This window comes from Sander vitreus, unplaced genomic scaffold (genome assembly GCF_031162955.1).
Source record: "Sander vitreus isolate 19-12246 unplaced genomic scaffold, sanVit1 ctg154_0, whole genome shotgun sequence".
NCBI lineage: Eukaryota > Metazoa > Chordata > Actinopteri > Perciformes > Percidae > Sander > Sander vitreus.
The window spans coordinates 600,001-612,500 of NW_027595402.1; the positions used below are offsets into that span (position 1 = coordinate 600,001).

Consider the following 12,500-nt stretch of genomic DNA (forward strand, 5'->3'; position numbering starts at 1 on the left):
CGGTCCCAAAAGGTGCTTCTGGAAAACTGTTCGCCACCTCAGGAGGGGGAAGCGGGGAACCATCCAAGCTGTGTACAGTAAGGATGGGACGCTGTTGACCTCAACTGAGGAGGTAATAGGGCGGTGGAAGGAGCACTTTGAGGAACTCCTAAATCCGACTAATACGCCCTCTATGGTAGAGGCAGAGCTGGAGGATGATGGGGGATTGGCATCAATTTCCCTGGTGGAGGTCGCTGAGGTAGTTAAACAACTCCACAGTGGCAAAGCCCCAGGGACTGATGAGATCCGTCCAGAAATGCTTAAAGCTCTGGGTGTGGAGGGGTTGTCTTGGTTGACACGCCTCTTCAACACTGCGTGGAAGTCTGGGACGGTGCCTAAGGAGTGGCAGACCGGGGTGGTGGTTCCCCTTTTTAAAAAAGGGGGACCAGAGGGTGTGTGCCAATTACAGGGGTATCACACTCTCAGCCTCCCGGTAAAGTCTACTCCAAGGTGCTGGAAAGGAGGGTTCGGTCGATAGTCGAACCTCAGGTTGAAGAGGAACAATGCGGATTCCGCCCTGGTCGTGGAACAACGGACCAGATCTTTACTCTCGCAAGGATCCTGGAGGGAGCCTGGGAGTATGCCCAACCAGTCTACATGTGTTTTGTGGATCTGGAGAAGGCGTATGACCGGGTGCCCCGGGAGATACTGTGGGAGGTGCTGCGGGAGTACGGGTGAGGGGGTCCCTACTCAGGGCCATCCAATCTCTGTACGACCAAAGCGAGAGCTGCGTCCGGGTTCTCGGCAGTAAAGTCGGACTCGCTTTCAGGTGAGAGTTGGCCTCCGCCAGGGCTGCGCTTTGTCACCAATCCTGTTTGTAGTATTTATGGACAGGATATCGAGGCGTAGTCGGGGTGGAGAGGGGTTGCAGTTCGGGTGGGCTGGGGATCTCATCGCTGCTTTTTTGCAGATGATGTGGTCCTGATGGCATCATCGGCCTGTGACCTTCAGCACTCACTGGATCGGTTCGCAGCCCGAGTGTGAAGCGGCTGGGATGAGGATCAGCACCTCTAAATCGGAGGCCATGGTTCTCAGCAGGAAACCGATGGAGCACCTTCTCCAGGTAGGGAATGAGTCCTTACCCCAAGTGAAGGAGTTCAAGTACCTTGGGGTCTTGTTCGCGAGTGAGGGGACAATGGGGCGGGAGATTGGTCGGAGAATCGGCACAGCAGGTGCGGTATTACATTCAATTTATCGCACCGTTGTGACGAAAAGAGAGCTGAGCCAGAAGGCAAAGCTCTCAATCTACCGGTCAGTTTTTGTTCCTACCCTCACCTATGGTCATGAAGGCTGGGTCATGACCGAAAGAACAACATCCAGGGTACAAGCGGCCGAAATGGGTTTCCTCAGGAGGGGGGCTGGCGTCTCCCTTAGAGATAGGGTGAGAAGCTCAGTTATCCGTGAGGAGCTCGGAGTAGAGCCGCTGCTCCTTCGCGTCGAAAGGAGCCAGTTGAGGTGGTTCGGGCATCTGCAAGGGATGCCCCCTGGGCGCCTCCCTAGGGAGGTGTTCCAGGCACGTCCAGCTGGGAGGAGGCCTCGGGGGAGACCCAGGACTAGGTGGAGGGATTATATCTCTAACCTGGCCTGGGAACGCCTCGGGATCCCCCAGTCGGAGCTGGTTAATGTGGCTCGGGAAAGGGAAGTTTGGGGTCCCCTGCTGGAGCTGCTACCCCCGCGACCCGACCCCGGATAAGCGGACGAAGATGGATGGTTAGCTCAAAACGCCATTCAAGTGACAGCCTTTGTTGTGTTTGATTGCTAACGTTAGCGCCAAAGTGTGCAGTGTAGATGTAGCCTCAGGTTTTGTTTGTAATGCGTTGAAATCCCTTCCTGTCGCTCCCTACAGGATCAGGATCATCACGGTGTCCATGTGCAACTTTATCAATGATTATTCCGTAGGATGTATTTTTTAAATTTTAAACAAATACAAATAAAACAGTCCGCTGAATTCTGCAGGTTTTCACGCTGACAACTGTAAACAACAACAACAACAACAACAAGACTTGTATCTGATAATAACAGAGACACACACACACACAGGGACACACACACAGACAGAGACACACACACAGAGACACACACACAGACACACACACACACACACAGACACACACACACACACAGGTACACCACTGATAAGTAAAGAAAAGCAGTAAAAAGATGTGATTTTATTAAACTTTTATTTGTTATAATGTGCAAATAGTATTCTGGTTTTACAAAGCTGTTTTTAATTCACCCTCTCAGTGCGACTTCAGTGAGCAAGGAACAGAGAACTAACTGTAGGCTAATAATAATAATAATAATAATAATAATAATAATAACAACACTATATATGTCACAGTTAAAATCAAGCAATACGAATATTAAATACAAAAAATTACAAACACGATGTGTACTTTTAGTTTTATTGCCCCTGTCATGTTTTGTGTCGTTTTTTAAAAACGGTAACTAAAATATGGAAACATGTTTATGCAGCAGAGGTATTTTCCCTGAAGCCGTTCTCTCTGCTCTCTCTTTTTCATTTTAACCCTTTGTGTTGTCTTCCCATCCAACCCCGTTCTCACTCCGATCTCGTAAAATACGGACGTTTTGGACAGTGGCTGTCAGCGTCTGAAGCGACGAAAAAACAACGCCCTTCAGTGGTGTGTGTAGAACGTACCGGGGAGAGCAACAGCTACACGGGAGTTTGAAGATGACGTAGCATTAAAGGCTCTGACACACCAACCCGACGGCCGACCGTCAGCAGAGGAGGCCGTCGGACTGATCAGCCTCCCCGAGTTGGTCCAAAAAGTGCCTCAGAACACACCGAAGCGACGCCGACTTGAGCGTACGTTCTGCGCGTGCGCGAGACGTAATACGTCTCCATAACAGCAGGTGGCGCTAATCTGTATTGTCGCCCAAAAAAATGAAAACCAGCAGCTGATTGGACGAACGCGTCATGTGGGTCTGGCTGATCCCGGGTTTTACAACCGGGCATAATGGCGGCTTCGTTCAGAACATGATCTCATATTTTACGAAGATAGTTCACCGAAACGTGTTTCTGAAAACATTTTAAGCGAGAAATAGGCCGTGCAGCTGCTGATCGACAAAGTTCAGTTTAAAAGATTTCCGTCAGATTTTGAGAGGCTCTAATCCCGCTCATCCCGCTCGTCATTTCCAGGTTAGCGCTCCACCAATCAGATTGGTCATCGAGTCCGACTGCCCGCCTTCCGATTCAACAAGTCAAATCGGCCCAAATGACGACGGCTCCTCCGACGGACGACGGCACAAAACACACTCGAGTCACCGACCTCGCCAGACTGTCCGACGGCCGATTATCGGGTTGGTGTGTCAACCGGAAAGGGCGAAATTCCGCATAGGGAGGTTGGTTGGGGGGTGGACGGGTCAAACACAGGACTTTCACCCAGGAGACCGCTTTCTCCTTTTGCTAAAACCCAACCGTCCCGTTCTTCACGACCTTTTCCTTAACATAACTGCGTCAAAAGGGACGCCAATAGTCCCGACCAAGACTTAGCGTCAATAACAACGACAAAGGCACCTGACCAAGCGTCCGTACTTTACGAGACGGGAGTGAGAACGTGTTGTCCCGTCGACCGTGAACTTTTAGTTTTTCTGGGGTCAACATTTTAAATAAAAAATCTTTTTTTTCTCGACACTTCTGGCACTTTTCCCCCCCAAGTCTTCTGTCACTTTTTACGATGTTTATCGCCTTTTTTCGGCGCTATTTTTTGATGTTTTCTTTCCAACAGTTTTGTTATTTTGTTTCCATCTTTATCTGCAAATGCAATTTCAACGAAGCTAGTGAACTGATCATTTATTTCACCTGTGAAGAGCGTTGCGTGGAACCATCTGTGTTATTTTTTTTTGACGATGTGGTTGAAAGAAACTCAAATTTCTGATATAGAAACCTTTTGTAAAAATGGGTCAAATGTGACACATGTAAATGATATAAAGCCATATTTATATATATAGATTGTTAATATGTGGCATGTGTTGATGTTTTTAGGTAACGTATCATTCCATATGTGAAAGACTTTTGTATGTTTGTCGCCAAACCCCCATCTTTAACGTTTCTGAACTTCAGACGTTTTGCTGCCTTTTCTACGAATGTCTTTAAACTTTTAGTTTTGGCTCTTTTTTTTTCTCACACTGAGCTTATTATCCAGGATGCACCGAATCCAGGATTTGGCTTCGGATTCAGACAAATATTGGGCTTTCTACCTGAGAATTTTTTTCCACTGAACCGAATCCTACACGCGCGCTACGCTGGTCGACGTAATGACGGCGCCGTTGATTACGGGAAGGTGTTTACGTAGGTGGAGCTTCAATGCAGCAGGCTGAGAGGAAGTGGAAATGGAACTGGTGAGCAGAAAAAGTGTTGTTTGGCAGTACTTTCAGTCAAAAGAAGGCCGTTCAAGTCCAGCTACACGTTCAATCTGCAATGCTGATTAGTCTGGTGGTGGCGAGGACCCTAAACAATACACAACATCACCGCTGTTACAACATCTGGTATGAAACATCTGGAAGAATACGAGCTGAGCATGAAGGAATCTACAGACAGCAGCCAGAATGCAGCAACTTCAGGTACGGCAAAGGAAGGACAGTCACAGCTAAGAACTGGTGTTAACCAGACGCATGTCTTGTAATGTTGCCTATTCTTTTTTTACAGTTAAAATAAAATAAAATGAAAAATACACCGCTGTGGACGTTGTTTCCTTCATTAATGTGTTTACTGTGTTAACGGACTGAGGATGGGAGGAGGATTCGGTATTCGACCGAACCCCACAAATCTGGATTTGGTGCATGCCTAATTAATTCAATCGTTGAGTGAACGGTAATATAAGCTGCATCTCATGTCCCTTATCTGACAGCTCCTCGACTCCTCGGTCCTCCACTGAACCGTAAGTTGTTCTGTCCCTCCTCGATGAAGGCCGTCTCAAAGCTCTGTTCCTCACCCGAGCACCGAGGACTGAAATCCTACGCAACCGGTAGGAATCGGGACCGGATCAGGACATTTCGGTTCCACTTAAAGGTGCACTATGTGTTCCTGCATGGTCACTTCTGTTAACGTTCCAAGTAAATTAAAAACAAAACAGAGCAAGCTCGGCCCTCCCCCCATGTTTCCCTAACTGTCATGACTAACTGTGGATTTCCACTGGATGCAGAACGTCTGCGTGCTCCGCCGTCCGTCAACACCCACCAGGTCTGGATTTGTTGCGGCACGGCTGCGTGACTGACGCGTGACTGACCGCTGTAGTCACGAGGACCCGCGAGATCTCACGAATTCACGTAGAATAGAACCACAAAACCAACACCAGTTAGTTTCCATCCAGAGGAGTAGAGGGGAAACAGGCTCTGTGCTGTGTTTTCAAGGTGTAGTGCAGGGAAATATGATCCGCCGTGAGCACGGTGGATTTTATTTTGAAAATTAACCGGATGTTTTATTTTGTTTTTGTGCTCGACTTCCTGTCCCGCACTGTGCTCTGTCGTGTGCTGAATTGCTGCGGAGCTCTCCGGCGTCCGTCAACAATAGAAGTTCTGCGTTCTGCAGTCAGTGGAAATACACACACTGACTTTAATGGAAACCTAATGACTCCGACGTTACACAGCCAGTGGAAATTGGCAGCAACTGTCACTAACCCCCACCCCCTCCCCCCATGTTTCCGTAACTGTCATGACTAACTGACTAACTGTCACTAACCCCCTCCCCCCATGTTTCCGTAACTCTCATGACTAACTGACTGTCACTAACCCCCTCCCCCCATGTTTCCGTAACTGTCATGACTAACTGACTAACTGTCACTAACCCTAACCCCAACAAACATGGAGGACCGCACGTATTCAAAATCTAAATTTCAGGAACAGGAGTCTCCTTCTTCTTCGCCCAGAAAGAGAAAAAGGAGATTGAAAAGAGCAAGAGACCGTCTTTTTGAAGCGTGAAGGCTACCGTAGCTGTAATACGTACTTTGAGCTGCGTGGCGCGAGAGAGTTGATTGGGATATATGATCTCAACGCTAGATGGGAGATATTCCTACACATTGGACCTTTAAAACGTTAATATATTGTTATATTTAAATACTTTTCAATTTAAAATAAACTCTGTAAAAAAGAGTCTTTCTTCGATGTCATTTTTCAGTTTTTCAAGAATCGGTTTAGGAATGGGAATCGTTTTAAAAAGTACCGGTTCGGCATCGGGATCGTAAAAATCCAAACGAGACCCAACCCGACCGAGGAGGGAGCATCGAGGAGCTGTAGGCGAGGAAACAGAGCAGCCTTCCTGGAAGCCGTGCAGCTGAAGGAGTTGCTAACGCCGCCCAAACAGCTGACGGATTCATGTGAGGCTTCAGAGGAAAGGACGTTGTCACTACCCGATGTGAGTCCAGTGCAGATGTGAGTTGCGCATGCATCTTCACGCAGATGTGTTTTGCTGTTAGCCACAGAATAATGAGACAGGTACATTACATAGCAGTAGTTTATTATTTAGCGTAAGGCATCACATTTTCACGGCATGATCCCTGATGTAAGTTCTAGATTAGAGGCTGAAGTAGCCGACACGAACCTGCTAACGAGAGACTTCTGTAACGTCAATATAATAAAAAATGGACCTACGTAGGAAGTTTGTTCACTGCTGGCTACAAGTTAGCAATCAAACACAACAAAGGCTGTCACTTGAATGGCGTTTTGAGCTAACGTTAGCAATCAAACACAACAAAGGCTGTCACTTGAATGGCGTTTTGAGCTAACATTAGCAATCAAACACAACAAAGGCTGTCACTTGAATGGCGTTTTGAGCTAACGTTAGCAATCAAACACAACAAAGGCTGTCACTTGAATGGCGTTTTGAGCTAACGTTAGCAATCAAACACAACAAAGGCTGTCACTTGAATGGCGTTTTGAGCTAACGTTAGCAATCAAACACAACAAAGGCTGTCACTTGAATGGCGTTTTGAGCTAACGTTAGCAATCAAACACAACAAAGGCTGTCACTTGAATGGCGTTTTGAGCTAACGTTAGCAATCAAACACAACAAAGGCTGTCACTTGAATGGCGTTTTGAGCTAACGTTAGCAATCAAACACAACAAAGGCTGTCACTTGAATGGCGTTTTGAGCTAACGTTAGCAATCAAACACAACAAAGGCTGTCACTTGAATGGCATTTTGAGCTAACGTTAGCAATCAAACACAACAAAGGCTGTCACTTGAATGGCGTTTTGAGCTAACGTTAGCAATCAAAACACAACAAAGGCTGTCACTTGAATGGCGTTTTGAGCTAACGTTAGCAATCAAAACACAACAAAGGCTGTCACTTGAATGGCGTTTTGAGCTAACGTTAGCAATCAAACAATCATAGGTAGCGACAACGTTTGCCGGATCCGGATCCCTTGGCGTTATGCCGTAAACCGTTTAAATCTGAGCACTCACAGCTGTACTTGACTCACATCGGGCAGTGACAACGTCTCATTTCTCTAAAACACATTTCCTCGTTGCCTCTCTCCTCCCATGATTTCCTCGCGTCTCTCCCGTGCCTCCTCGGTGGGAGGGACTAAGACGAGGAAGGGAGGCAGGTGGAGGAGTCGAGGAGGCAATTCAAGCGACATGAGAAGCACCTTTTGTAATTAATGCAACAAAGGAAATTTGTTCTGTGATAAAACTGTGGAGACTAAACGTACAAAAAGGTGTTTGCTGCCCTCTACAGGACAGGAGGAGGCAGGAATTATTAAAAAATTGGGCCCACAAATTAGTTTTTTTCTCCGTAATATAACAAATAACACTCATTAAAATATGTTTTTTATACACTTTACGTTTAACGGTTGAAAAGTTCAGAGTGTCCGACCCGCCCCACGGGAACAGGAAGTGACATCACACCTGCATTTTCATGAAAACAACCCTGGACTGAAGCTGCAGAGCGGATGATTTTCGGTGTTAAAAAAAAGAAAAAAAAAGGCTTAAATATTTTTTAAAAAATGACTTTTTTTTTTTGTCTCAGCAAAACGACATTAAGTGCAACTTTAAATTAAGACATTTCTAGACTCTTAAAGAGCCTCATGTTGTTATGTGTAAACACAAATACATTATCAATACACAACACAAATATTAGAAATATCATCACTGTCCTCCAGAAACCTCCAACCCTCAAAGATCCTCCGAGACGCTGCGGAGGATTTACTCCCGTTGGTTGATTTAAACTCTGATTAGTGATTAATCATTCTTAAGCAGAAAATCAGTAGTTCCAGCTTCACAAATGTGAATATTTGCTGGTTTCAGAGTCTTCTTTGGCGTGAAACACATATTTTTTAAGGTTTTCACTGTTGGTTTGAGCAATTTAAAGATGCCACCTACATTTTTTTTTTTACTTTACAAAGAGCGAAACGATAAGCTGATAATGTTACAAAGAAAAACATTCTTCTTTAGGATTCTTGGATGCAGGTGCTTTGGAAAATATCACGTCAGACTTAAAGGCATACTATGCAACTTTTCCAGCTTCGGTCCCCCTACAGGTTGTCTCATAGGAACTACAGCGAGTTGCATAGTATGCCTTTAAAAAAATGACGCTCCCGCCCTCTGCTCTCGCTACAGCATCGAAATGTATTAAAGAAACTAACGTTTCTGATTCTCCAGACCCTCGTCAAGAGTATTAAGGCTGACCCTCTGCGTCAGCCTTAATACGGCCTCCTGTGCCATCCGCCGTAGCTCGACGTGCACCTCGAGGCGACGCAGACCGCAAGGACTGTGATTGGTCAACTGGTCCTGTGTGTTGATAGTTGTTTCAAGCAGCCTACTGTGGGGAGTAGCAACGTGCTAGTTCACTGACACAAGCTTTGTAAATAAACTCAAGACATATTTTGGTTATCCGTTTGTAAAGTGTCTATATGACAGTAACGTTTTGAAATTAGCACTTCGCCAGCAAGCAGTACCGTATTTTCCGGACTATAAGTCGCACTTTTTTTCATACTTTGGCTGGTCCTGCGACTTATAGTCAGGTGCGACTTATATATCAAAATATATATAATGTAACATGTTTTAAATGTTATTTCATGCTGAAAACATTACCGTCTACAGCTGCGAGAGGCGCTCTAGACTTGTGACGACTATATGCTGCTCCTAAAGACAACTGAGAAAGAAAAGAAGCTGCAGGAGACTGCAGGTAGTAAAACACGCAGCCGAAAACGGTAATCGAGCAGCAGAACGAGAGTTTGGAGTGAGAGAGAAACTTGTGAGGGACTGGAGAAAAGGTTAGTCTCACTGCAATGAAGAAAACAAAGAAAGCTAGTCGCGCTGAAATCCAGATGGCCAGAGCTGGAGGAAGGAGTCCACAGATGGGTGCTGGAACAACGTGCTGCTGGGAGAGGCTCGTCAACAGTGCCGTTACGTTACGTTAACATAGCGACACCTACCGTATTCAGCCCCTTGTTCTGGGGGCTGTTGGGGAGTTTAATAACTGTTAATGTGTTACGTTAACATAGAGGACACCTACCGTATTCAGCCCCTTGTTCTGGGGGGCTGTTGGGTAGTTTAATAACTGTTAATGTGTTACGTTAACATAGCGACACCTACCGTATTCAGCCCCTTGTTCTGGGGGCTGTTGGGTAGTTTAATAACTTGCCTTTCCAGATTAAATGTCTGTTCTTGGTCTTGGATTTTGTGAAATACATTTCTAAATAAATGCGACTTATACTCCGGAGCGACTTACAGTCCGGAAAATACGGTACTTTGTGGGCAGCTGCTCAAAGTTCAAATAATTTCAACTTTGACCTAGTTGCCGCTGACCTTTCGAAAAGAGCAACCAATGAGATAACAGCATGTCGTTACCTAGCAATGGGAAATAGCTTCTTTGCCACCCTTGATGATGAATACCTGCACTTTTGCAAATCGCGTATCATGTGTACGCGGCTTTAGTGTGCGGGATTTTCCCTGGAAAAGTCTGATTAACTGACAGTAAATTAGTTGTAAACCTGATCCAAAAAAAGTACAATTTTGGCACAAACCCTCTCTTAAAAATGGATGGTGATAACGGGGTCACTCCATCCAAGGGCTGGGCAATACATCAATATCTATACATGCAGCGATATATCGTCTTACATTTGGATATCGTCATATGACACCAGTGTTGTCTTTTCCTGGTTTTAAAGGCTGCATTACAGTAAAGTGATGTAATTATGTACGTACGTTACGTAAGTAACCAAACGGTCCGGATCGAGCTGAACCACGTTCCGGTTTGTTTCTAGTGTGTACGCATTTTTTTGGGTGGTTCGGACTTTCGGACCAAATACAGGAAGCTCTGGCAGGCTGTCGTGGTGTTATAAGAGCGGGGAAGCTTCTTTAAGGAACAGCTCAGTGCTCAGTGTGTACGTAAGAGAGAGAGAGCATTAGTGGTGTTAGCGCTCAGAGCAGACAGCAGTTGGAAAAACTCCGACACGGAGAGAGGATACGAGAGGACGGGGAAGCCCGTCTACAAACTAATCAGTTACAACTGTTAAGTCACCTTTTCTCGGCTTAACTAAACCAGCAGCGGCCGCCTATACGCCCGACAGCTCCGGGAGCTCTGAAGCCTGCAGCGTCACGTGACCAGCCGACGGTCGCCTGATTTCGTAGGATATCGTACGAACCCTTTCACGAGAACGCGTCGGACTGAAACGGAAATATCTCAACAACTGTCAGATGGATCGACGTGACATTTTGTTCAGACGTTCGCGTTCCCCAGAGGATGAACCTGGGATGGATGAAGACTTTAGTGATAATCTGACTTTTCCTCGAGCGCCACCGTGAGCTCAACATTTGTGGTTTTTAAGTGAAATGATCTCACCCTCCATGGCTGATTTTTGAGTACCTTCTAAGTGATTTTCTGCACAAAATTAAAACAACCGAATCCATGAATGATCTTTACAGGAACGTGTTAAAACGTGTGACGGGAGGATTCTTTTAAGTGCAAGGGTTTCTGAAGGACAAGAGAGACAGGCAATAAATATGTCACACGGTTAAATAGCTAAGAGTTCAGTGATTATATGACGGCAGGCAGGAATGCAGCGAAAATCACGAGCATGATGCAAAAAAGTTGAATAAATTCAAAAACGTTCCTTATCGTGTTTCAGTGCATTGAGCATAACAAGAGCTGATTGACATTCTCATACATAGTGCGGAGTGACAGTACCTTGGATACTTTACAGAGCTTTACATCCATCACTTTAAAAGTCCAGAGGATGGAGAGAAGAGGAGGAGAGGAAGAGGAAAGGAGGGGAGAGGAGAGGAAGAATAGGAGACAAGTAGAGAGAAGAAACAAGGAAAAAGGAGATGAGGAGAGAAAGAGTCGAGATGAGAGGAGAGCGAAGGGGAGAAAAGAGAAGAGAGGAAACGAGGAAAAAAGAGACAAAGAGAGAAGAGGATGGAGAGGAGGAGGAGACAAGAGGAGAGAGGAAACCAGGAAAGGGAGAGGCGAGACGGGGGGGGAGAAGGAGAGAGGAGACAAGCAGAGGAGGAGAGAACAGGAAATGAGAGATGAGGAGAGGAGAAGCAAAGAGAATAGAGAAGAAAGGAATGAGGAGGGGAGAGGAAGAGAGGAGGGGAGATGAAGAGAGGAAGAGAGGAAGAAAGGAGGGGAGAGGAAGAGAGGAGGGGAGAGGAGGAGAGGAGGGGAAAGGAAGAGAGGAGGGGAGAGGAAGAGAGGAGGGGAGGGGAGAGGAAGAGAGGAGAGGAAGGGAGAGAAAGAGAGGAGAGGAAGAGAGGAGGGGAGAGGAAGAGAAAGGAAGAGAGGAGAGGAAGAGAGGAGGGCAGAGGAAGAGAGGAGAGGAGAGGAAGAGAAAGGAGGAGAGGAAGAGAGGAAGAGAGGAGGGGAGAGGGAGAGAGGAGAGGAAGAGAGGAGGGGAGAGGAGGAGAGGAGAGAAAGAGAGGAGAGAAGGAGAGGAAGAGAGGAGGAGAGGAGAGAAAGAGAGGAAGAGAGGACGAGAGGAGAGGAAGAGAGGAAGAGAGGAGGAGAGGAGAGGAAGAGAGGAGGGGAAGAGAGGAGAGGAAGAGAGGAAAGGACAATAGAGAGAGGAAACAAGAAGAGCAGACAGAAGAGGGGAGAGGCGATGAAGAGAAAAAGAAAAAAGAAGCTTTTAAGGAGTTGTGAGACCGAGGTAACCGAGAAAGGAGTGTTTGGAGGAGGAAGACGAGGAAGAGGATGAAAAAGAGGAAGGAGAGCGAGGCTTCAGAGAGAGGAGTGTGGTGATGGGGAGGAGAGGAGACAGATCCCTCCATCCGGCCCGGTCAGAGAGCGAGGGATGAAGCAGAGGCAGAGAGGAGGAGGAGGAGGAGGAGGAGGAGGAGGAGGAAGAGTGTGTGTTCGCCGCTGTGTGAAGCCGCTGAACCTGCGTGTCCGAGCGCTGATTGTCTCCGTGCGCGTACGAGCGGTGCGTGTGCACGTCGCCTGGGTGTTTGACCTTGCAGTGGAGGCGCAGACTGTCCCGCCTCTTGGCGCTGTACGG

General features: G+C 46.6%; 1 protein-coding gene across 1 annotated transcript in view; it reads right to left on the bottom strand.

The window, feature by feature from the left end:
* Positions 1–11,993: 11,993 nt before the first annotated feature.
* LOC144513260 (uncharacterized) overlaps positions 11,994–12,500 on the bottom strand; it is a 4,963-nt gene continuing 4,456 nt past the window's right edge. The window contains exon 2 of the mRNA XM_078244285.1: positions 11,994–12,500. This exon is cut by the window's right edge and continues 280 nt beyond it. Within this exon, the coding sequence (XP_078100411.1) occupies positions 12,132–12,500 (369 nt within the window). The 3' untranslated portion in view covers positions 11,994–12,131.